Here is a 26,699-nt window from a genome sequence, read left to right on the forward strand (position 1 = left end):
TTAATTTTATGTAATTTTAGTTCTTTGAAATTTATATAGCCACCCATGGCTAGTGGTTACCATATTGGTCAGGGCGGAGTATCAACAGTCCGCTTCTAACAAAATCTGATATAATCTCTGTACTCTCAAGTACTTTAAGCTCAATTTTCTTAAGTGTTTTCTTTAATCTTTAATGTTTATTTATTTTTGAGAGAGACAGAAGCAGAGAAAGGGAGACACAGAATCCAAAGCCGGCTCCAGGCTCCAAGCTGTTAGCACAGAGCCCAACGCGGGGCTCGAACTCACAAACCATGAGATCATGATGCCCTAAGCCACAGTCGGGTGCTTAACCGACTGAGCCACCCATGCACCCCTGAGCTCAATTTTCTAAATTTAACCTTGATATAAAATTACTTGAAAAACAGCTTGGTTAAAGTAACCTCATTTAACGTGCTATTGCTCTAACTTAATGTTTTTAGTACCATTTATGTCAAAAACAGGAAATCTACTACTAAATTCAAAAACTAACCCCTCTGTTTACATTAAGAAAAATTATTCTCTCATTTAGAAAAGTAGTTTTTAAAATGCAGCCTACATACGTATAATCCGTCCGACAGTGATACTTAGGTTCAAGACCTACATGTTTATCCCTATATGCTGACAAACTGAGTCCTCAAATAAATCTTCATGTCAAAAAAATTATATGTGAACAGTTTCTCTCAAAAGAAACAAGCTATATAATTCCAAGAAGAGGTTTTTTTCTATTACAGATATATAACATCGAGAAGAAATGTACACCCACATGCTTAAGCAGTCAAATAAGAATCATTTAAGAGAAAAAGAGCTCTATAGTCAAATCATATAAACTGTTCAAGATTTATTATCAATACTTATTTTTAAAAATAGTAAATAACTCATCAAAAGAAATCTGCTCGTTTTCAGTTATCAAACTAAGCAAAAAAGAGTGACTTGGCAATATTACGCTTACAGAAAAGGCTGCCACAGAAAAAGTCAACAAAATTGCTGAATATGACTAGGCCTGCTTATGAAATATTGAAGATAACCGATATAGCAAGAAACAGCTGTTATTCTGACTCAATCCACTAGGAGGCCAGGACAGTTATGTTTTCCTTTCAATTGCATTCTGTTTTTCTGATTAAACAAGACAAAACCAGCCCAACTTGAAATCAGTGAAGAGTCACCATTTATGAGCTTTAGCAAAACCAATAGAAAAACATAAACTTGTTCATTAAATGCAATGTGGCAGCTTTTTTGTCTTCAACAACTTTCGGACAGAGAGAAGAGAGGTAACAGGGCTATGAACAACCAGAGGTTTCATGTATAAATTCAAAATTGACGGACTCATACAAGTGCCAGAAATACATGAACTGATACCACCACGTTTCTTGAGATCATAAAGGTATTACAAAGCCTAAAAAGTACAGTCTTGTGTGGCATGTAAGATGTGAGACTTTTAAACTTTTGTATGTGATTCTGTCTGCAAAGTAATGAAAGCATTGAGAGCTTTTATCTCTACCATTAATCACCAGCAGGACAGCATATAAGCAAAAAATATGCCTACTGCTCATTTTTCCATTAAGAGTCAGAATCGGGAGTTAGGAAGCCCCAAGGGGAAGGTTCCCATCAACTCTATTCTCCTATACGCTGAGCTAAAAGATGTGCCAGATGTCAGAATAACTTACTGAAATGCCCTGCGAGTAACAAAGTGGCAAAACATTGTCAGAGAGGAAAAAGGTTTCCATTGTTAATCTTAAAAAGGAAAGTCTCCTGAATACAAGGTCACAAAACTATTAAGAACGTGTTCTTATTATCAACAGTGGTACTCCTTTCAAGTAATTTTGAAAGCTTATATTAAGTCATGTATTACTAAGATTCCAAGAACCTTGTAATAATTTCATCTCTAGTATGAATAGTTATCTCAATCCCTCCCAAAAACCATTAATCTAAATTACTATAATGAAATTCCTCCCCTTTTACTAAAATCATAGTTCAACAAACACTCAACGTATGACTTAAAAACACCATCAAAACGAAGTACTTTCTTCCTGCTGACGAAACACTATATTGTTTTTAAGAAACGTGAGCTATATGATTGCACTAGTTTCTCTCAATATTATTTTGGAAATTACAACTATCACAACGTTAAAACAGTTTAAATTAAATAGGCTAGTGAAAACTAAATACATGTAGACACAGCTTTCTTTCTAGATTGAAATAAGCACTGAATGCATAAAGTCTAAAACATTAAAATAGTTATATCTGCTTTTTGAAAATTTTCTGCTGGTCAATTACACACTTAATTGCTTTGTACTGAAGATCAATGAAGTGAAAATTACAATGTGTTTACAAAAGCTCTAACAATAAGCTGATATGTTTCTATGGTGATGAACATTTAAACAAGATTTTGCCTGGACATCCTGACCTCTTGGGAGGTATGTAAACACCACTTTATGTACTAGGGCTCCACCCACCAGGAAAGCCTGGGAAAAATTTCTACATTTACAGAACATTTAAGAGAAATATCAAGCCACCGCCTTCATTGAACAAAAAGAGTCTCTTAGTAACATTCAGATAAGGTTTGCACAGCATGCCATCAAGACTGCACCAGACGTACATGCAGTCATCTGGGGAAGATGGATGGAAGCACTAACAAGGAACAGAAAATACAGGCAGGTAGTAATTATCTGAAACCATGAAAAAAGCTACAAACAAGCATCTCTATAGAGTGTCAAACATCTCCCCCCTTGCTCCCAAGGTAATCATTAAGAGTTTGGACCAAAAAGTTTTGGTACCAGCTCAAAGAAAACAGCTTTATAGAAAGCTATGTTAAGCTATAGTGAATGATTTTTTTAATATTAGTATTTTCTTCATTTAATGTAGTCTATATAAGATGGAAAAATTAAAACTTTATGACACTCAAGTTATTGTAATTTGACAAAAAGAATGTATTTTAGGATAAGTTAAAATAAAAACACTATCATTACCAGTTCATTTAACTAAGATGTTCATTGTATTCAAATTAAGCAGAAATTTCTCATGATATTAGACAAGCAAAAATCCTCCAGATTGCAAGTAAATAAATTAACACAACAAGTAAATGAAACAAGTAAATCAAAGAACTGAACCACAGAAAGACTGCAGGGACTCTGTATTAAAATTTTAAAACACAATTCTAAACTTGGAAAAAATATTTCTCAGTATTCTACATCATATCAGAATAACTTAAAGGCCAGCCAGTAAAGAGCCAGTAAAGAGCTTTCCTTCTATTTCAATAAATAGACTCCAATAAATCTGTAGTTCACGGAAACCTGTAGTTCACGGAATCAATTTCACGGAAAAGAAGAGACGGTAACTAACATTTGCCGAGCTCCTACCAGTTGCTTTGTATGTGCTCACTGAATCTTCATGATAAATTAGAAGATAGATTTTATTATAAATCAGGGAGCTCACGTCCCCAAAAGTTAAATAATCTGCCCCTGGTCACCCTGTTCAAGGCTTGCCAGCTTCAGGACCAGACCTGTAAACTCAGGTCCATCAGTGTCCAGAGCCCACGCCTTCCACCTCCGCACACAACAGAATCAAGACACCAAAGACAAACTGACGTGGAAACAGGGAAGTAGGGGAGAATGCTTAAAACCTACTGAAGACAAACCTCTAATTTAGTAAAGGAAGTAAAGCAAAACACATAAAAGCTTCTTTTACTAGAACATTAATTTTCAATTCTGAAATAGCAAACTCATGCCGAGGTCAAATACTCTGTCCTCTAAGAAACTTAATGCAATAGAAGCCAATACCACTATTCGTTTCATAAAACACTCAATAAAGACACAACAAAACTAAGAACATTAGAGTTATTATTTATGACATTACTACAGCAAAATGTACAAACTTTAAAGTGTAGAATTTAATATGAAGCACTGTCACATGATTTGGATGATCATGTCACATCGCTTATGTGGCAAAAAGTACATTCACACAGAAAGCACTAGGAATTCGAGAACACCGCAGGAGAGCTCTCCCTGCGACAGTGAACCACACAGGACACACGGACATGAAAAGCTTCGGGCCGTCTGCCCTCACTCCAATCACACCCTCCGTTGGCTGAGCTAGGCCCATCTCCCTGACTTCCACGTTCCCCCCAGCTCTCAATAACAACTATCCTGGGTGGGTCGGTATGCACAAATGTGTGCTTTACAATTTTCCATTGAAAGTAAGTTGGCATTTTTTTAAGTTTATTTTATTTATTCTGAGAGAGACAGGGAGAGAAAAAGAGAGGGTGGAGGGCAGAGAGAGAGAAAGAGAGAGAAAGAATCCCAAGCAGGCTCTGCACTGTCAGCACGGAGCCCAACTCGAGGGTCTATCTTCAGGACAGTAAGACCATGACCTGAGCCGAAACCAAGAGTCCGACACTTAACTGACTGAGCCACCCACGCACTCTAATAAACTGGCACTTTGGTTTTACATAGCAGCTTCAATTTGGGTAATGTGAGCCCATTACCGAGAAATAAATAGGCTTTTGTCCCTTCCTATTTTTAAATAACGAAAGTATGCTGTTTAGTGTTATATGTCTATCAAATACTTAAAGGAACATGATCACATCCACTGTGGCACCCACGTGGCCCTCCCAACTGCACCAAACTTCCACACCAACCTGGTCAAGTGTAACCACTGATCTGAACTGCCGTGTTCGTCATTTATTGACTTTAATTTTTGATTGTGGCCACACACACATAACATAAAGTCTACCTTTTTGAGCATTTTAAAGTGTACACTTCTATGGCATTACGTATGTGCATTTGAATCATTCTGCGACCACCATCACCATCCATCCCCAGAGCTTCTTCACATTCTCCAACTGAAACTCGGCACCTATGAAACAATAAGTGCTCATTCCTTCCTCCTCCTGCTCCCAGCCCCTAGCACCCAGCATTCTATTTTCTGTCTCTATGAATTTGACCATTCTAGGGACCTCATACAAGTGGCATCACACAGTATTTATCTCGTTGGGTCGGACTTACTTTACTCGGCATAGTGCTCTCAAGGTTCATCCATGTTACGGCATCTGTCAGAACTTCCTCGCTTTTTAAGGCGAAATAATATTCCACTGTAGGTGTATACTACATTTGGTTTACCTATGAATCCATTGGTGGATACTTGGGTTGTTTCTACCTTTTGGCCATTATAAATAGCGCGCCAGGAAAATCAGTGTATAAACATTCTGCGAAGGAGAGACAGGAGGGGGACAGTGGAGCGGGAGAACCCTGAGCTCATCTGGTTACCAGAGGGGAGGTGGGGGAGCAGGGAATGGGTGAAATGGGTGATGGGGATTAAAGAGGGCACTTGTGATGAGCACTTGTTGAATCACTATATTGTACTCCTGAAACTAACATTATACTGTATGTTAACTAACTGGAATTTGAATGAAAACCTGGAAGAGAGGAAGAGAGGAAGAGAGGAAGAGAGGAAGGAAGGAAGGAAGTAGGAAGGAAGGTAGGTAGATAGATCAGTCTGTGGAGTGCTTGCTTTCAATTCTTTTGTGTATATATCCAGAAATGGAATTGTTGTATCATATATAGTAATTCTATTTTTAATTTTTTGAGTAAGCACCATACTGTATTCCACAGCATCTGCACCGTTTACATACGCACCACAGCGTACAAGAGTTCCAATTTCTTGGGGTGCCTGGGTGGCTCAGTCGGTTGAGCATCCGACTTTGGCTCAGGTCATGATCTCACGGCTCGTGAATTCGAGCCCCGTGTTGGGCTCTGTGCTGACAGCTCAGAGCCTGGAGCCTGCTTTGGATTCTGTGTCTCCCTCTCTTTCTGCCCCTAACCCACTCTCATTCTGTCTCTGTCTCTCTCAAAAATAAATAAACATTAAAAAAAAAAAAAAAAAAAGAGTTCCAATTTCTCTACATCCTCACTGATGCTGGTTATTTTCTCAGGTGTTTTTCTGGGGGGGGGGGGGGGGGGGCGGGCAGGGACCTGGTTTGCAGTTGTTGTTAGCAGCTGTCCTAATGGGTGTGAAGAAGTACCCCACTGTGGTTTTGATTTGCATCTCCCCAAAGACTAGTGATGCTGAGGGCTTTTCTCGTGCTTATGGGCCTCATGTGTCTTCTTCCCAGACATGTCTCCAGTCCTCTCTGCTCCTCTTTTATTTGACAGAATCAAGTTCCATCACCACGTTCTCCAAAATTGCTCTGGCCGTTCTTGGTTCTCTGCTGTTCCGTAAGAATTTTACTATCTGCTTATCACATTCTATAAGATAACCTGGTGGAATTTTTATTAGAGTTGAACTGACTCTAAAAACAAATTTGAGAACTGTTATTTTTACCACATAAAGAAAGTCATAAACACAGAATACCTATCCATTTATTTAAGTCTTCCTTAACATCTTTCAATAAGATTTTTTATTTCCATATATTATTTCCATAAAGATTTCACATATCATTTGTCCGATTTATTTCAACATACCTTGGGCTGTCCTACTATAAAAATATTTTAAGTTACACATTGTTTGTTGCTATTACTGATTTTTCTATATTTTTCTATTTTATTCTCTATTAATTTTTTCTATATTAATCCTACATCCAGGTTCCTTGCTAAATTTAATAACTTATCTTTAGATTCTATGGGATTTTTCCATAGACAATATCATTTGTTTATAAGGACTATTTTGTTTATTCCTTTCAATTTTTCCTTTTCTTGTCTAACTGTACTTCTAGTAACTCTATTACAGTGTTATTATTGAGACAAAAGTACTTAAGATGACATCCCAATTTTAAAGTAAATACTTCCAACATTTTACCATTAAGTACAATGTCAGTTGCAGACTTGGAGTAGATAATCCATAAGCAGGTTAAGAACGTCCCCTCAAGTTCTTAGTCTGCTTTTAATCACGAGTGGTTACCGATTTTACTAAATGTGTTTTGTGTCCGTTTTGAGATGCTCACTTGACTTTTTTTTTCCTCACTTGACTTTCCTAATATGAATTATAGGCATAGATTGCCTAAGGTGAAACCAATCTTGCATACCTGAAATAAAATTTTCTTCAATGATGACCTTTTGCTTACATGGCTGGATTCAGGTTAACATTTTCTGATTCATAAGTATTCACAAATAAAAATGGCCATAATGTTCCTTTCTCATACTATCCTTGTCTACTTTCAGTATCGAGATTATACTAGTTCCATAAAATAAAACTCTGAATGCTCCACCTTCAAATCTCTGAACAAATTTGTATGAAACTGAAGTTATCTAGTAAAAATATGCCACAAGCTGTCTGGACTTGATTTTTTTTAATCAGAATGACTCTGTAGAACTTTCATTTCTGGCAATATCGAGAATCAGATATCCTTATTTCCCTCTGTGGGGAAAAAAAAATGTCTAAAGCACAAGGTCAAATATTTTTAGATCTCCCTTAAATCTTCTCGTTGTCTATTAACTCTGAGAATGCACTGAGTTTGGTACCTCTCACAGTGTTGGTTTTTCCCAAAGGTCAGGTCATTTTCTGAGTCCCTTATTCATCTTTATATCTAAGAGTTCTTGTCCTGCCTGTTCTCTTTATCACCTCCCGCCCGTGGTGACAACAGAACTAGTAAGTGGATCCAGAAAGTAGATGTGGGCAGGCAAGATCCAGCTCTGAATGGAGTGTCCAGCAAACTGTATCCCGGTGGACACTTATCTCCTGGACTCCACCACCACAGCCCCATCTTCCATGCCAGCCCACAGTGGGTGTTACTGCTGCTTGCCGACTGCAGCTCCCCGCCGAGCACTCTTTGCTCTCTGTTCCCCACACCCTTTACCAGTAGAGCCACATGGTTTTAATTTTTGTTAAGGCCAGGTCAAAGAAGAATTTGAAAAACACAGATATACTTAGACAACTGGAAACGCTAAAATCAATTAGCTAAATTAGATGTAATATCCTATGGGACAACAAAATAAAATGCTTGGGCTGTCTTTTGTTTGGAGAAGAAATCAATTATATCAGACAAAATCATTTCCATTGCTCTTACTTCCCTACAGTTAACTCTAACCCTAAAAGAAGTGAAATAGCCAAGTCGGTAGGAAATCAGCCAAAGGTACGCAGCCCTACAACATGAGATAACCCCCAAGGGACACTACACAATGCCCAGGACTCCACTGACAGAACACCCAGGACCTCTGCCCGTTTCCAAGTTTTGGACAACTTTTCCCAGCACCTGAAAATTTATGTACACAAAATACATTATTAAAGGAAAAAGGGCATAAAATGTATGTACGTACACAGCAATTATATTTACAGAATAATCCAAGTACAAATACTGACAGGTAATTTGGAATGATATAAAATATAATGTGAGGTTAATTGGCTTCCAATGAAATTGGTTAAATTAAAATTAAAATATTAATGAAAAATAGAAGTCAAGATACACAAGAGAATCAATCAAAATCATCAGCCTCAAAAGTACGCTTTACGCAAGCCTGATGTGACGTAGAAAAACTAAACATTAAGGATCCTGCGATACAGATGCATTCAAGAAGGATTTGTACATTTGTAGAATTCATCTTGGAATCTCAAGGATTTCTGAACATTAGATTGGAAAAGATCTTCTTTGAACAGTAAAGCCAGGAGAGGCCAAAACAGCTTTCGAAGCTAAAGAGGACAGGCCAAAAGACTGAACTCCCATATCTGTCGACAAAATCAGAGCCAATTCAAGCAGGGACCACAAAACCTCCCAGTCTGGAAAAAGGCCAAAGAATGTCCCGAAATTAACAATTAGGGAATTAATACTGTATTCCAGATAAAAGGCCAGTAAAGCTAACAAGTAGAGACAGAAAAGGAATCAGAGACATGAGTTCAAAATGATGGATTAAACACACACTTTTTTTAATCACAGAAGACAGGAAAAATATATAATAAACAATCAATCAATCAATCAATCCACACTGTCCCTAGCAGCTGCAACAGAACCAGACATACAATAAGTGGCCAACAGGAATTAACCAAATGAGTTATGCTAGAAGACAAGAGCATCCACAGACTAACAATGTTAAGAAATCCATAAATGATAGAAAGTAGATGGGATCAAATCAATGGAGAAATGCCCCAGAGAAACTATAGACCGAAAATAAAGGGGAAATAAGAGTGATCCCAAGAGCTACAAGCTTATAGTCAAAAAGTCCAAACCTTATAGAACTATAGTAAAGATAAGAATCTAATAAAGTATTTAAAAGTAATAGATAAGGGTAATATTCTTGTATAACTGCTTTGAATAACTGAATAATAACACAGAGAAAAACTAATTTAGATTCATTCTTTTCAAGCATCTCACAAAATTAATTACACAGATTAAATTACACAGATTAAGACTCACAGAAAAGGTACTAAAACTAAAAAAAAAAAGATTGTATTATTCATTCTTGGCTTTTAGGGATGGTAACACTTAAAGAACTAAGCCAGTATCAAATTACTAAGAGAGAGTGTAAGTTTAAAATGTAAAAAAGCTAGGATAAAATGAAATCAGGTTTTGTTTAGGTCTGCTTATATGGTATTTATTGTCAAGTCCTGAGTTTTCTCATATAATTAATTTAAATGCAATTAAGCAGCACAAGTCATAGTTAAACAGGACCAAGTAAAAAATGTGTATTATGAACCTTGTATTAAATCAACTTTCTAAAACCAACCATAATTGTTGGTTATATTTAAACCACTTTTAACTAAAAAAATTTATTTATTTATTTATTTATTTATTTATTTATTTATTTATTTATTTAATTTTGAGAGAGAGAACACATGCACACACTTGCAAGGGAGGGGCAGAGCCAGAGGGAGGAGAGAATCCCAAGAGGCTCCAGGCTGTCAGCGCAGAGCTGACGTGGGGCTCAATGTCATGACCCTGAGATCATGACCTGAGCCGAAACCAAGAGTTGGACGCTTAACCAAATGAGCCACTCAGGCACTCCACCAATTTTAAATAAAATTTACTTACAAGTACCTACTATACATTAGGCTAAAACGACAAAATGATACATAATGCTTTGAGACATCTTCTATGCTAATTTCTTAGCCTGGGGGATTTCCCAAAAGGTATTAAATACTGAACCCCAACTCCTAGGAAGTAAATGCCTATGGATGAACTCTGAGGGGAAACTTCTGCCCAGAATTAAGACTGGGAGTCTTCCCCTATCAGTGAGCAAGGGGTGTGCATGCACACGTGCGTATGCACGGCTGTGCACATGTGTGTGAGTACATGCGTGCATGTGTATGTATGAGTATGTGAGTTTTAAACAAGAAGGCCCTTTTGCTGAAGGATTTCAGCAGAGCCTCGGTTCCAACTCCTGGCCTCCATGCGCCTATTAGCCTATGTCCCCTTGCAAGCAGCCAGGGGTCACTCACTGACTAACTCTTTGAGTTTTGTGCTGCCTGTTCAGTGTCGGTCTCCCGAGGTTTTCTCACTTTACTGGAACTATGCATTTGGTAACATAGGGATTTGGTTTTATTTAACAATGATATAAGCTATTTAATTGCCTTTAACTGTGTAAGAAAATTCATGAGTTGACATCAAACATCATCATAGAATCAGACCCAAACAAAGCCTTATGTATAACATATATAGACTAAAATTTCTCTATGCATTACAACTTATGGTGTTTTTTAAACTCTAACATCTTGAACTTTTAAAAGGCTGACTTATTTTTTATAACCTTCATATTTTATTTCTACATATTCAAGTAAGAGAAGATTTCAGGCAGTTATTTGCAAATGTTTCTCAGTAAATAACATTCCAGGCCCCAGTTGTCTATTTTTGATACATATACAGCCAAATTAGATATAACTGTTACTCCACTTTCTCTGGCTAGTATTACTTTTGAAGTTCCAGGGCCATCTGGACGTGCAGTATAGAACTGTTAATGAGCCAAACACCTTCACTAGGCTCGGCGAGGACTCACTGGGCGGCGGGTCTGAAGAGTCATTATCTGTGTCACTGTTGGCTGCATGCTCTTCCCCACATGCTTTTAGACCTCAGTGCCCCCATGTCCGTGGCATTTAAATAATCATTCATTATGGCACCAAGTAACATAGGACGAAGAATCCACACGGCAGAAAACACACGATGCTCAAAGCCACTCCTGTGGCTTGTGGGGTTCCCCAGAGTAGTCAATCAAGTCCTAGAACCACAAGCATGCTCCCCTGATCCCTACTGAAATCTGGCAAACTCACCAAATACACATTCACACGCTCTCAAGATGTTCTCTCCTAAAGGAAAAAATATACATGTATGGATTTTTTTTTCATAGAAACAGTATGAGGCATCTTTATAGAACTGCACTGCAGGAACCCTTCTCTAATCTCCAGAAGGTTTGAGAATTATTTGATCAGTCAATGCTCACACGGGGAAAAAACACTCTTTGGAGTCTGGTTCCAGCTCTGCCACTACGTCCTGGAAGTTTCCCAAGAAAACTTGGGCTTCAAGACCTTATCTATAAAATATGCACAATAAAATTTGCCTTGGTTACTTCTCAGATTTTTAACAGATCAAATGAAACAAAATATATGAAAACAGTTTAAAAACAATAAAATACTGAACAGACAGGAACCTTTGATAATTCCTGGCTGCAGGGAAAAAAGGCTAGTGCCTATGCTACGTAAGGGTTTGCTTAGCCATATATTAGGTTAACAATCTCAACACTATTCTCAAGAGTTTCCTTTAACTTGTCATCAACTCCCATTACAACCACACACTAGCAGCCGTCTTCCTGCCTTTGAGGCACCCGAACCCGGAGGTGTGCCAGCGCTGCCCTGACAGGCTGGGGAAGAAGACGGAAGCTGGGAGAGGAGCACTGGGAGAGGAGCACCGCGGGCAGGAGAAAGCTCCGGGGCCGAACACGTGGCCCTCGAAGGGCGTGGCCAGGGAAGGAAGCGGCTCACACCTTGGCGGATGGGGAGCATCCCGCCTCGGGCCGCAGTCAGGCTGAGCTCCACCACAGCAAGAGGCCTGGCACACCACCTCCCCTGGCGGGCACACACGGCGGCGGCTGTGGGGCTCATTCCTAACGGCCAGCTGAAGGACCAGGACACCAAGCAGAGGGTGGTAAGGCTTCTGTAAAGACTCACTGCATTTGTGAAGAGCCTGGAGGTTTAATTTAACCTGGAGGTTCTGGACTAAAAGCCTAAGCTGTACCAAAATAAAGCAAACTCTCATGTCTTCTTTTGTGCTGAGGCTCTAAAATGGTCCTAAAAAAAAAAAAAAAAAAAACAACACACCCTGGAAGACACCCATGCAGGAACCTGGACTCGCCCCCCCCTCCAGGAAGGGGCACACTGATGTATTGTTAGATCCTTCCTCTGACAAACCAATGGGACCTAAGACCTACTCAGCTTTCATGCTTCATTTTCCCTGTACAAAAGCTCTGTCTGCAGTAGGCAGAGTATATTTATTTGGGAATGCCATGGTAGATAAGAGAAAAGACACATCTATAGATGATCACGGTACAATTATAATCCCTACTACAGGGGAAGGAAGCAAGTCCCCCCAAAAGAGGCCCACCGAAAAGACTCAAGGACCACGGGGATATGCCACAGATGCCACCTACAAGTGAGAAGAGGGCTTCCTGGCAGAATACCACATGAAGACAGGAGGCCATGAAAGCACCTGGGGGGGGCGCCTGGGGGGCTCAGTCCATTAAGCGTCGGACTTCGGCTCAGGTCATGAGCTCATGGCTTGTGGGTTCGAGCCCCTCATCAGGCTCTGCACTGACGCTCAGAGCCTGGAGCCTGCTTCAGATTCTGTCTCCCTCTCTCACTCTGCCCCTCCCCCGCTCATGCTCCACCTCTCTCTCTCTCTCTCTCTCTCTCTCTCTCTCTCTCAAGAATAAACACTAAACAAATTTCTCTTTTAATTTAAAAAAAGAAAGGAGATAAGCTGCACAATACTATTAAGAAAACAATGGCTGAAAGGCAGCGTATGGATGTTACTTTGTATAGGAATAAAAGTAAAGACAGAAAAAATAGGACAGCAAAAATCCAAGTAAGAAATGATGAAGCCTGAACTAAGGTAATGGCAAAAGGAGAAGAACGGCATTCAGAATGCTTACTCACAAGTTACTCAGAACCCTGGGATACACTAAGTTCTTACTACACATTAAGTCAGTTACTTTATTACATCTCTTCTAAAAAAATAAATCAGAAGTATAATTTAATTCTGGGCATTTTAGAGGGAACTAAGATCATTAAAACAACACAAATTTTTCAGATAACTCAAAAAAGTTGAAAAACTTTTTTAAGCCCTTCACAAGTCTGTTTTAAAAATCAACTGCTTATAATAAAAACTAATACTCATTAGTCAATGTGGAAGGAGAAACATTAAGTATCAAGTAATCTCAACTAAAATATAAAAGTGTACAAATATTTAAATCTAGCATTCTAAACAACCTCAGATGTCTTCTTTGTGTTCTAAAAAAGATAACAGGAAATGTTTTCTATAAAACTGATGGTTTCAGTACACTTCATTCTAACTTTTTCTTGTGTTGATATAGCCTTATTTTTTCAGTTTTTGCCCGCTAATCTTACTTTTATCACTAAAAGGACATATATTTATATATACATACTTCTAACAACTCAGGGCTTTAAAATTCAATCATTCTAGAACAGTAAGAACTTGCCTTTCTAGATGAGAACTTATTTGCTTGCCAGAAAGTGTACAAACCAATAAATTCTTAAGTAACGTAACTGTTAATGACTTCGGCTTTAAAGAAAAGTAGATATATCACAACCTAAAATATTCCCTAATGCCAAAGCTATCAAACAATTCTACTGCCTCTGACTTATCTGAATACACAACTTTTATTTCTGGTACGAACGGGCCAAATAAATGGATTGGTAAAGTAATATACCAAGTTTCAGCTGTGTAGTGGCAAACATTTCACAGAGATCAGAAGAGTAACACTGTGTCATGCTGAATAAATGACTTCATGGACAAATAAGTATAAGTGCCACAGAGATTTTAATAGTCCCAACTCCAGTCGTCCTACGGACCTGTGGGTGTGTGCCCTACGTGCGGTAACCACATAGCAGCTCTCTAGTCAACACGAGATCAGACATTCGTTTTACTTTCAAATAAAGTTTATTCCAAACAAGGGAAGACAGTTTTCAAGTCCCCCCAAAAACAGTTTTGGAAAAGAGACTCTAATTGACAATGATTATTTCCATAACATTGTTTCGTGAATACTGGAAGTAATAAGGCCAGTTTAATTAAAAGTATGAGTACTTTGGGGCGCCTGGGTGGCTCGGTCGCTTGAGCATCCGACTCTTGATTTCGGCTCACGTCATGATCATCCCAGCGTTGTGGGATCAAGCCCCGCATCAGGCTCTGCGCTGAGTGTGGAGTCTGCTTAAGATTCTCTCTCGCTCCCTCTGCCCCTCCCCCAATTGCACATGCTCTCTCTCTCTTTCTCTAAGACAAAAAAATCCAAAGTATAATTACTTTAAAATCTGAACCTGATTATTTTTTGTTTTCTCCATACCAAAACTTTTCCCTCACTTAATAAAGAAGGAATCAGCTAATGACTTAATCATCATGTAAGACACAGTGAGGCACTAGTTAATAATTTAATCATCATATAAAGTTTGAGGTTTAGTTACCTACTAAACATTTTGCCTATTTTTTTTTTACAACTTATACTGTTATAAGATAAAGCAATTTCTATCTCAAAAAGTAAATAAATAAAGCTATGTCAGCACCACCACAATTTCTTAGATGTAGCTTTGCTATCATCCCTAAAAAGTAATCCTCCACAAATCTTCCTGAAGTTTCAAATCAACTTTCACGTAGCTGGTACATTTCGGCCCCCGGTGGTCACGGCTGCTCCTCCTGTATCTCAAGTACTTCCCAAACGTCCCAGGTGAGGTCAACAAGCCCCTCGGCAACCCCACAGCGAGGTAGGTACTGCCGGCCCCTTTTACAGACGCAGACACCAAGAAACACGCCCAAAGTCCCAGGTCGGGAAGGAGACGAGACCCGATTTAGGGCAGGTCTTCTAAATGCCAAAGCTCACAATCTGTCCACCATACTCTTATGCAGAGAGAGAGAGAGAATCTAGCCTTGAAGTAGAAATCTCTCCTGTTTTGATAAACGGAGGGAAAGACTGCTGTACAACGGTCCACGTTATCATGCCATCACAAAGTATATGGGAACTGAGTGTACCTCTTAAAAATACAGCTGCTATTTAACAATACCAGATACTGTTACTGAAATTATCACGTAGGTCCCTCCAATACGCAATTGTACTGAGAACGGTGACAAAATCAAGACCGTTTCATGAACTAAATGATTGTTAATTCAAACTCTTTACAAACTCAATTTTTAAAGGAAGTAAGTATATTCTTTTCCTCAAAATAACACGTTCATGCATCTTTCTCTGACATCCCGTAACCCACGCCTTTTACAGTAGTTTAACAATTCCAAAACGAATCCCAACGATAACAACGCTACCCGAATCGAATGTTTTAAAAATAATCATTCCTCCCCATGTTGTTTCTATGGGGAAAAATTAGTGCTCCCCAACTGGGGGAGGGCAGAGGAATTCTATTAATAAATTACTGAATGATTTTTTTTCTTGAAGGTGTTGGGAAAATCAAATTAACACATAACAATAGTTAGTGAGATATGAGTCCATTTTCTGTAATAAACACCAAGATCAAAACGCACCCAAGGTAAATTTCCTTGCAAGGTTTCCCAGCAGGAGTCTTCCTTTTTGTATGTGATTTCCTCTCACCCACAAAAACCAGGCCAAAGACGCGCATGTGCCGCTAACACTAAGCAGCACTTCCTTATTCACTCATGTCCAACAATTTATGGATGATCAGTGGCAAAAACGAGCAAAAATAATGAAAGAACGCAATGAAAGCTCTCTGAGACCACGCTGGACTTCCTACTCATTTCTGTGTCTCTTTAAGACGGAGGCCTGAGACAAATTAGCCACTGGGGGGAAAAAGTCATCTGGTCATAAAATACAGTACAAGGTCACTTTTATGTAAGTTTGCCAAAAGGGACATAAACCAGGACAATTTCACACTGTGACACAGGATAGAAACACATGGAACGGCCTCGGCCCCTCCTGCACTGTGCTGTCACAGCGCTCAGCTTTATAGGCCTTCCCAGCACCGGCACCCGGCTCTTTGCTGCCACCTGGTCAGTCTAATTAGCTAAGAAAGGAAGTTACCTCAAATTTTGTACTTTTTGCTTTGATTATCAAGCACTCCGTTTGAAGTTATAGGAGTCAACCTCTTAATCCTACAGACCGTGTGCTATGCTCTGGACGTTTGGGGATGTCTGGATAGCTTGGGTAATTGGTCAGGATGTTGCCGTCGCTTATGTTAAATTTTATGCCGAGACTTCAAATCAAAGATAGGCATTAAGGTGAGGCACGACGTAAAGTTACTCCCAGAAACGTCTCTGGCGTGTGATTTCATCCGCCCCCGATTATATTTTTTCGCGGTCATTAACCTGTTGAGTCTTCTCCTCATAACCAAAAGTAAGATGTTAAAGCACAACATGAGACGAGTATATTCCGAACTCCTATTTAAACGCCGGCCGGAGGGAGGTCGGACCTCCAGAGTTCACCTTGCAGTCGGCAAACATCTTCTGACATCATCCCGGATAACCTAGGGGTCTCTCCGAGGCAGGGCGGGAAGAGAAAGACCACACGGCGGATCTGAGGCGTGAGAGGAAGAGTAGCGCTGGGGCCCCCACACCCTGGACTCTGCCACACGACCGCGGGACCAAGGAGAGACATGTCCACAAGACACAGCGCCCAGCAGACGCACCCTTTTCGTCAGGGCTGAAACCAACAGTCAGACACAAGCACAGGAAGTCGACACACACGAACACATAAAATGTGCAGCACGGTACACACAGGTGACCGCGAATAATACAGATCCGATGAACATTTAAGTGCTAACAGTAAGTTTGAGTTCCAAGATAAAAGTTGCCGTCTTACTTAAATTAAAAAATTGCTGTATTAAAGCCATTTACGTTCTCCTACCGTCGAGAATGTAAAGAATGGGAATAGCGAGGAGATGGTCCTAATAAAATAGAAACATGCACCACAGTAAGGAGGGAGAAGAAAGGCTTATTTAAGGCCCTTAAAAGGACATGGTCAACCCCCCAGGCCTAAAATGTCCTGTTTGAATTAACATAGTGGTTTAATTAAAAACTAAGTAGAGAATTCTGCTTAATTTGATTTTCAATTCAAGCTCCTGCATCCGCCCGTGGCTAGTGGCCAATTTCCGCGTCTCGGCACAATATGCAAGGGGCGGTTTTAAAATCGATTGCCCAGGGGAATCAATGGGAGTACGGTGGAGCCATATGCCGTTCGGGGACTCCACCAGACTTAGACATAGTAAAACAGCACCAGGAGGGTGGCCAAAGGAATAAAAAAGAAATTTAACTTAACCATATTTCAAGTTTGTCATGACTCAAATCACTCTGCTGAATCTACCAATTAGAAGCGTTTTCCAAGCCCTCTTCGACATCCCTTCGGAACGAGCTGCGTCCAGGATAACCAATGAGCACAGAGCTTTAGAGGATACACACACACACAAAGGAATACACTTGCTAGCCAGCTGTGTCAAACATGCCAGTGACCGTCTGTGATGCGTTCGCTTCAGTGAGGCAGCAGCTACAGCCTGGGACACAGGCAACGACACCGTGTAAAGAATGACAGGGCTCCACAGACGTTACGGAGAACGTGCACTAGGAAACTCCTATGATCTCATGTTACAGAAAGGCTTAATAACGGAGGGTTTAAACACATGCTACACACACTGAAGGCTGAACTGTGCAATGCTAATAGCCCTTTAAGTTTTCACGCAATTGATTTTTTTAAGTTTGTTTATTTATTTTGACGGGGGAGTGGCAGAGAAGGAGAGGGAAAATACAAAGCACGCTCTGCACCGTCAACTCGGAGTCTGAGACGGGGCTCGATCTCATGAACCGTGACATCACAACCTGAGGCCGAAATCAACAGCGAGTTGCCCAACTGACTGAGCCGCCCAGGTGCCCCACGTGTAATTGACTGTAAACTGAAAAATACGAATCTTTAAAACAACACAATTACCTTAATTTTAAAGTTTCTAAACAATTCTAATAGAGTCTAGAATGCACCTTATCTTTAAGCAGGTCTGATTTTGCTTTAGTCCAGGCCATTTCAAAATGGGAAAAATAATCTGTAACCTTAAAACCGCCCAAGGTCATATGTAAATAATTAAGAGCTGACTGTACCATATTCCATAGAACACTTATTAGTGAAATGCATTAAGCTCTAGAATAATGGCAATAATGGCTAACATATCCTGGGTTGCGTTTTACATGAATAATCTCCCCTCATTTAATCCCTTAAATAATACAGTCAGGGAACCATCATTACTATACCCATTTTACAGAAAGAAACCCTGAGGCCTAGAGGAGAAAACCAGCTGAGACAATGAGCCCTAGGGCAAATCTAAATCTGCTCACTTTAGCCCTCTCAACTGCAATCTCTCTTCCACAGGCCCCTTCTCTTCGGTGCACAAAGAGCAGAATTATTCTGTCTCTTCCTCCCCCCCAGGGTACACCCCATCTCCCTCCCTTCTCTAACAGCTTTAAAGACCAACTTCTTAATTTGGTTCCTACAACTCCCATTCATGATCCAACTACCCAAGTCAGACAAATGGCACCCAACCATCCGAGCTCTGCCTCCTTGCCCTCCTTTCAAGCCTCTGCTGAGTTTGCTGGTCGTGTCGACCGTCCCCTACAGACATCCAGCACATCAGTCCCCGCTGAGATCACAAAACGGAGCTGGTGATCATGAGGGATTCTGAGAAGACTAACGTAGTCAAAGATGCACTTAGAAAAAAACATTCTTTTGAGTGTGTATAGGAGACCAGAAGTAAAAAACTTAGAGGAAAGAATGCTGTACAATTGTAGGTGTGAAGTATCTTCAGTTACCTTCTTAATCCTTCCTCAAGCTGCTTCTCCCCTCTGACCTTAGTTTGTGAGAGGGAACAAGAGAACAGTGACATGTCACTGGGGTTTGTGTCCGTTTTTTCTAATTCTAGAGATAGTTGGTAATTCTGCTCCAATAACTTTAGCCACGTCCCTCTTTGAGTTGGTTAGTTCACAGCAAGGGAGGAAAATAATTTGGAGACAAGGGGTCTGTCCACACTACACACTGTTTTTTAAAATAACCTATGTAATGCAGAACTAGAATTTTATAGAAAGTATAAATTAGGTAAAGACATCAATAATGCCAAATATGAAAATACATTCAACACTGAGCTTTACCAGTTGTTTTTGTGCTTGGCAAGATTACACATGAGACAGAGACGGGAAGAAAGAACAATCTGCATATTTACAGCAACATCAACAGAGCGAGGTTAATGGCACGCGCTGAAACACTCTGTTACCAGAACGAGGTGCGTGACTGATTCAGTATGGTGACATCTCTACAAAACACAGCGCTTCCCATCGTGTGGTGCGTGTACTCCTTCCTCAGTGACATATGTTTAAACTCTGACATGTGTATTTGTCTCCATACTTAAATAAGGCAGTAGATGCGAAAATCTTTTTCAAAATTCCTTTGCCAACTCCCTGTCATCTGTAGCACAAAATGCAAACCGACTGGCAGAGAGAAGAACCGAGCCCTTCGGAACTGGACCCCAACAAGCTTCCGCGCACCCTGATCTCTCCCCAACTCTCCATTCTTGAGCTAAGTGTCCGCATTCCCTCAATTCAGTCACAGTGCGTGCCTCTGCTCAAGCCAGGGGCGCCACGTTCCAGCAGCAGCCTGCTCGTCCTTCAAGACTCAGCTCAAGTGCGGGCTGACTCCTCCGGCCAAAAGCCTTCCCCAGTTCCCGAGGCGAATGGAGACCCCGCTCCTCTCGGCGCCTCCCCTTGCGGCTGGCGGTCTGAAAGTTCATGGGGCTGCATCTGTTTGTTTGCACCGTTTCTTCCTCCCTCTGTCTATCCCTTGGAGGCAGAAGCCCTGCCTTTTCAGTCCTGTCCCCAGCAAGGCCCTATAGTAGTAGCACAGTGACTACTACTCAGTAGGTGCTGAGTAAAACTCTGCTGAATGAAGGAAAAGCCATCAAAAGCTTTGGCTCTAAAATTACACAGAAATTGCTTTCTCAAGTGTCTCAATGACATCACTTCTTCTCGATGTTCATTCCTACCAGCCCTCTTCAACGTAATAGTTTACATTCCGTTCTGATCGCGGTACCTTTACTAAACACGAAATCAACTGTGACTTTGCAGCTTCAAACTATTAAAGTATGGAATAACATCCGGAAAGCAGAAAGGTGCATCCACGAAAATGACACTTTATCGCCTCTCAGTGACTCTTTCCTGGTACCCTTCAACACACAAACCTAAAAAGTGTGGCACTTAAGGTTTAAAATCAGAAGACTCGGGGCGCCTGGGTGGTTCAGTCAGTTAAGCGTTCGACTTCGGCTCAGGTCGTGATCTAGCGGTTCGTGAGTTCAAGCCCCGCGTCGGGCTCTGTGCTGACAGCTCAGAGCCTGGAGCCTGTTTCAGATTCTGTGTTTCCCTCTCTCTGACCCTCCCCCGTTCATGCTCTGTCTCTCTCTGTCTCAAAAATAAATAAACATTAAAAAAATAAAATAAATAAAATAAAATAAAATCAGAAGACTCATCAAAATGTTAGACTAAACAGTTTCATTCCTAAGAAACTACAAAAAGTTATATGAAATAAAAAGTAATAAAAATTCAGTTTATGGCTTTCCTTGCCAAATTCATTTAATTGGCGTTATAGTATTGTTCAACAACAAGATGCATAGGCATACTTCCACTTCGTCTATCACAATACAAACAGAACTAACCACTTAAAAAGGCGTAACATGTCTATAAATAAACTGTAATGCAAGAACTCACTTTTACCAAAAAGTATTAACTATTTAAATCTTTGTATTGTATTCCAAATGTCTATAGCAAAGAACTCCACAAGCTATAAACAGAAATATCATTCTTTCCGTTTTAAAATGTTATTTTCAAAGACAGCTGAAGTTATTACCACCGATACGGTCTGGACTGATTGTTTAAGATGCAGTCTCTTGGGGCGCCTGGGGAGTTCAACTGGTCAAGTGTCTGACTCTTGATTTCAGCTCAGGTCATGATCTCACGGTTTTTGAGTTGAAGCCCTGTGTCAGGTTCTGTGCTGACAGTGCGGAGCCCGCTTGGGATTCTCTCTCTCCCCTCTCTTTCTGCCCCTCCCCTGCTTGCTCTCTCTCTCTCTCTCAAAATAAATGAATAAATTAAAAAAAAAAAAAAGATGCAAAGTCTCTTGTTTTGCTCTTTCCTAATCTCTCACATTCACTAAGATCAGTAACTCAACAGTCTTGAGAATTTGACTATCTAAAGGAGCATGTTGGATTTTATAGCATGCTACTCTCTGAAAAAAACTGGAAGTGAAATAACTTTTACATCAAGATATGTTTTAAGATCTTAAGATTTCATGTCATTCCTTTTTATTTTTTTTTAATGTTTATTTATTTTTGACACAGAGAGAGAGACAGAGCATGAGCGGGGGGAGGGACAGAGAGAGAGAGGGAGACACAGAATCCAAAGCAGGCTCAGGCTCTGAGCTGTCAGCACAGAGCCCGACACGGGGCTCGAACTCACAGACCGCGAGATCATGCCCTGAGCTGAAGTCGAACGCCCAACGGACTGAGCCCCCCAGGCGTCCCTTACGTCATTCTTTAAACTAAATGAGACAGCCTAAGAACAGCTATGTTGTCAGCTTTATTCCCTACAAACAAGTATTCTACCACGTTTGCACATACTATAAAAACATCCAAAAGTCAAAAGACAACTTCCTGTGGACACACAAGATCATTCAATATGCACTATTATTAATTCTATTGTTAGCATTATTAATATTAATAACACATTGCTATTATTACTAATTAAACTTTTTGTATTTCAGTCAAATGGTTGTTCAAGCCCACTTTCACAAGTTTAACATGAATGACACATGCTTCTTAACTTGACAGATTTAATTCCAAAACATGATTCACTTTACCTTTTTCAGGCCAGCAAAACCCTCTGATTCCAGGAAGAAAAAGGCAAAGGGCATCAGCACAAATAAACAGAGGTTGGAAAAGAGGGAAGCAAGATTCCACAGACCTATAAAGAGGGAACAAAAAGAAGAAAGATTAGAGACAGGCCTTTAAAAAAAAATTACTATGCTACATTATGATATTAGTCAAAGATGCATACTTTTTAATAAAAATAAACATCAACTTGGAGAGCAGCCTAACAAATCACCTACACTTAGAGATGAGAAAATAATTTCATATTTAAAAACACTTTTTAATGTTTATTTTTTTGAGACAGACACAGAACACAAGAGGGGGAGGGGCAGAGAGAGAAGGAGACACAGAATCGGAAGCAGGCTCCAGGCTCTGAGCTGTGAGCACAGAGCCCGACGTGGGGCTCCAACTCAACGAACTGCGATCGTGACCTGAGCCCAAGTCCGATGCTTAACCGACTGAGCCACCCAGGAGCATCAATAAATTCATATTTAAAATTCGTGCAACTTTGTAACCTGTACCTATTAGGAGAAGCTAACACAGAAACTAGAAACATTCTTCCTTGTGTCCTAAACAAATTCACTAAAGAGATGACGAATGCAGAGATCTAAAGATACAGTCTCTTTAGACATACTGGCACCTGAATATTTATAGGCACTAGTCTATACTGAACACTTAGTAAATGCCAGGTACTCTACCAGACATGTTACATGCATAATATCATTTAAGTCAAATCTAATGAAAACCCTAAATTAATAATCAGCATTTGCGGAGCCCTTCTGTGCCAGGCACTATTTTAAGTGATTTACTGGGATTATACAAACTCACGTACCCCTCACAGCAGTACCCCAACAGGACAGAGGCAGAGGCTGGCTAGCTACCTTGCCAAGGTTGCAGAGCCTGCCCCTGGCAGAGCTAATTCCTGGGATTTTTAAAAACCACCACAACACGGAAGTGTTAGTAAGCAATTCTAAGTGGGAAAGAAAATGTAAGACAGGTAGGCAAGCTCCTATCACCGTTTTCTGTTTTGGCACATTCTGTACTCTTTTTTTTTTTTTTAAAGGTTTATTTATTTATCTATTTTGAGAGAGAGACAGAGTGAGAGAGAGAGAGACAGAGCGAGAGAGAGAGAGAGAGAGTAGTGGAGGGGCAGGGAGAGAGGGAGAGAGAGGATCCCAACTTGGGGCTCAATCTCATAACCCTGAGATCATGACCTGAGCTCAAATCAAGAGTCAGATGCTTAACCAACTGAGCCACCAGGCACCCCACATTCTGTATTATTCTACAGTCACAATAAAAAGCTACTGAAACTATAATGAAAACAGATTTAGAAAAAGAAGACTTTAAGTCTGTCTTTGGGATTATATGTGGCCAAATATCTTACACCTTTATACATCTTTTTTAGGTAAAACTCTCAAATTTAAAAGTGATTTTCAGGAGCACCTGGCTAGCTCAGTCAGTACAGCATGTGGCTCTTGATCTCAAGGTCGTGAGTTTGAGCCCCACATTTGGTGTAGAGACTGCTTAAACAAATAAACTTAAAAAAATTTTTTTAATAAAATGGATTTTCAAAATAAAGCCTATGGTATTTATAAAATCAAGAGTTAAAGATAAAATTATGCTAAGTATAAACTCAATCTATTGCCTGAAACTCTAATTCAGTGCTCTTGAACATGGGCGACTGATGTTCTTTCAACGACCTCATTTAGAAGGCACTGTCCCAAGCACTGGCAACACAGTAATGAACAAAACACAAACCCTCTGTTTTCACCAAAATATGGTGTGGGCAGGGGCGACTAGGGGGCTCAGGTCGGTGAAGCATCGACTCTTGATTTCAGCTCAGGTCAAGATCTCACGGTGCCTGAGATCAAGCCCCCCACGTTAGGCTCTGTGCTGGCATCACAGAACCTGCTTGGGATTCTCTCTCTTCTCTCTCTTTCCCTCTCCCGCTTGTGCTCCCACACATGCTCACTCTCTCTCAATTTAAATAATCTTTAAAAATATATATATGGTATAGACAGTCTTTTCAGTCTCAGCCATTCTAACAGGTGCACAGCAGTGTCTCCTTACTGCTTTGATTTGCATTTCTCGGGGCACCTGAGTGGCTCAGTTGGTTAAGCGTCCAACTCTTCATTTGGGCTCAGGTCATGATCTCACCGTTCATTAGTCAAAGCCCCGAGTCAGGCTCTGCACTGACAGATCCTCTCTCTGCCCTTCCCCAGCTCATGTGTTCTCCCTCTCCCTCTCTCACACAAAATAAATAAACTTAAAAAAAAAAATACTTAATTTGCATTTCCCTAATCAATAAATAATGACGTGAACATCTTTATGAACTTATCTGTCATCCATTTCTATCTTCTTTGGTGAAAGTGTCTCTTCAAGTCTGTTGCTTACTGTTTCATTAGATTGTTTGTTTACTTACTATTGAGTTTGGCAAGCTCTTTATATACTCTGAATACAAGTCCTCTATCAGGCACATAATTTGCCGATATTTTAACCCCATCTGTAGATTGTCTTTTCACCCTTTTAAACAAGTTATCTTTCAAAGAACAAAATTTCTTTTGACAAAGTCCAATTTATCAACTTTTTCTTTTACAGACCATGCTTTAGACAAGAAATTATGGTCTATCCCAGTCTCATAAAGACTTCCTCCTATGTTTCTTTCTACAGGGGTTACAGTTTTAAGATTTCCATTTAGACCTACGATCCCTTTGAATCACTTTTTGTACATGGTGCCAGGTATGGACTGAAGTTCAGTTTTTTGTCTATAATTATCCAATTGCTCCAACACCATTTGTAGAAAAGATTACCCTTTTTCCACCAAATCGCCTTTGCACCTTCGTTGGAAGTAAATTGACAATATATGTGTAGATATATTCCTGGATCCTCTATTTCATCAAGTCGATCTATTTATCGTTATGGTGATACCACACCATCTTGATTAATATGGCCTTAAAATTCGAGTTGGGTAGTCAGTCTTCCAATTTTGTTATCTTTCAAAGTTGTTTTGGCTATCGTAAGTCCTTTGAATTCCCATCTGAATTTCAGATCAGGTTTTCAATTTCTACCCCCAAAACAGTGGGGGCGGGGTGAGGGGGGAGGGCTGCTAGGATTCTGAATGAGATTGCATTGAATCTACAGACCAATATGGGGAGAAGTGACATCTTAACATTGTCTTCTGCTCAATGAACATGATATATCTCTCCATTTATTGTGGTATTAAGTTTTGTCAGCAGAGTTTTAATAGTGTATAGTATATAGGTCTCACGCATCCCTAAATATATCATATTTCTGATGCTACTGTATACAAATGGCACTTGTTTTTTTTAACCAATTTCCAATTATTCATGGTTAGTACATATATAGAAATGCAACTGAGTTTTGTGTATTTATCATGTATCCTGCAACACTGTAAACTCATTGATTCTAATAGCTTTTTAATAATATATTCCATCACAATTTCTATATAGACAACCATCTCATCTGTTAATACAGCTTCACTTTTTCCTTTCCAACATCAATGTCCTTTATTTTCTAAAAATCACCAGGATTCAGAATACTGAACAGAAGTGGTGAGAGGGGATATCCTTGCCTTGTTTCTATTCTCAGGGAAAAGCATTCAGTTTACTACTAAGCATGATGTTATCTGTAGGGTTTTTACAGATGCTCTTTACTAGGATGAAGAAATTAAATTCCCTTTCATGCCTAGTTTGCTGAGATTTTATCAAAAATGGATGCTGAATTTTGCTCTTCTGCATGTGCTGTGGTGACTTTTCTTTTTTGGCGTTGGAATATGGTAAATTACATTGATTTTTCAAGTCATGATGTATTATCCTTTTCATATATCGTCACATTTGATTTACTAAATTTTGTTCAGAATTTATGCATTTGTGTTCATGAGGGATACCGGTCTTTGGTTTTCTTTTCATGTAATGTCTGTCTGGTTTTGGAATCAGGGTAATGCTGGGCACAGTGAATTAGTAAGTACTCCCTCAGTTTCAATTTTCTGAAAGAGTGTGTAGAACTGGTATTGCTTCTTCCTCAAATATTTGGTAGAAGTGACAGTTAAGTCTTCTTGGCCTAGAATTTTATTTGTGAGAATGTTTGTAACATTTCTACAATGTCTGAGAGACTTTAGTAATTTCTGCCTTTCAAATTTTTCCATTTCTCTAAGGGGTTGTATTGGCATAAGGTGTTTACAATGTGCACTAATAACCCTTTTAATACCTGTAGAATCCATAGTGATGTCATCTCTCTCATTCTTGATATTGGTAATTGGTGTCTTTGTTGTTGTTGTTGACCACTCTGGCTGCAGCTTTATCAATTTTATTGATCTTCTCACTTTCTCTATATTTTCTCTGTTTCCCATTTCATTGATTTCTACTCTTATCTTTTTTTTTTTTTACTTCCAATCTTCTTAATTTGGGATTCATTTCCTCTTCCTGGTTTCTTAAGGTGGAAATTGTGGGCACTGATTTGAGACCTTTTTTCTTTTCTGCTTCAGGCATTTTAGTACTATAAATTTTCATATGTTTTAAATGCTTATTAGTTCAAAGTACTTTCGAATTTCCCTTTCGATTTCTTCTTTGACCTACTAGTTATTTAGTTATCAAATAATTGAGGGATTGTCTATG

General features: G+C 39.7%; 1 protein-coding gene across 9 annotated transcripts in view; it reads right to left on the reverse strand.

Moving 5' to 3' along the window:
* Positions 1-26,699, reverse strand: part of LMBR1 (limb development membrane protein 1) — a 194,745-nt gene that overhangs the window by 107,637 nt on the left and 60,409 nt on the right. For 8 of the 9 annotated variants that reach the window (XR_013551882.2, XM_078437003.2, XM_081795112.1 and 5 more), the window contains one exon: positions 22,056-22,159. The exons of the other annotated variant lie outside the window; for it this stretch is intronic. Coding sequence is in view for 7 of the 8 variants with exons in the window: in XM_078437003.2 (XP_078293129.1) it covers positions 22,056-22,159 (104 nt within the window). In the remaining variant the exon portion in view is untranslated. The remainder of the gene's footprint in view (positions 1-22,055; positions 22,160-26,699) is intronic. 9 annotated transcript variants of the gene reach the window in all.

The sequence above is a fragment of the Panthera onca genome, chromosome A2 (assembly GCF_046562875.1).
Source record: "Panthera onca isolate mPanOnc1 chromosome A2, mPanOnc1 haplotype 2, whole genome shotgun sequence".
Classification (NCBI taxonomy): Eukaryota; Metazoa; Chordata; class Mammalia; order Carnivora; family Felidae; genus Panthera; species Panthera onca.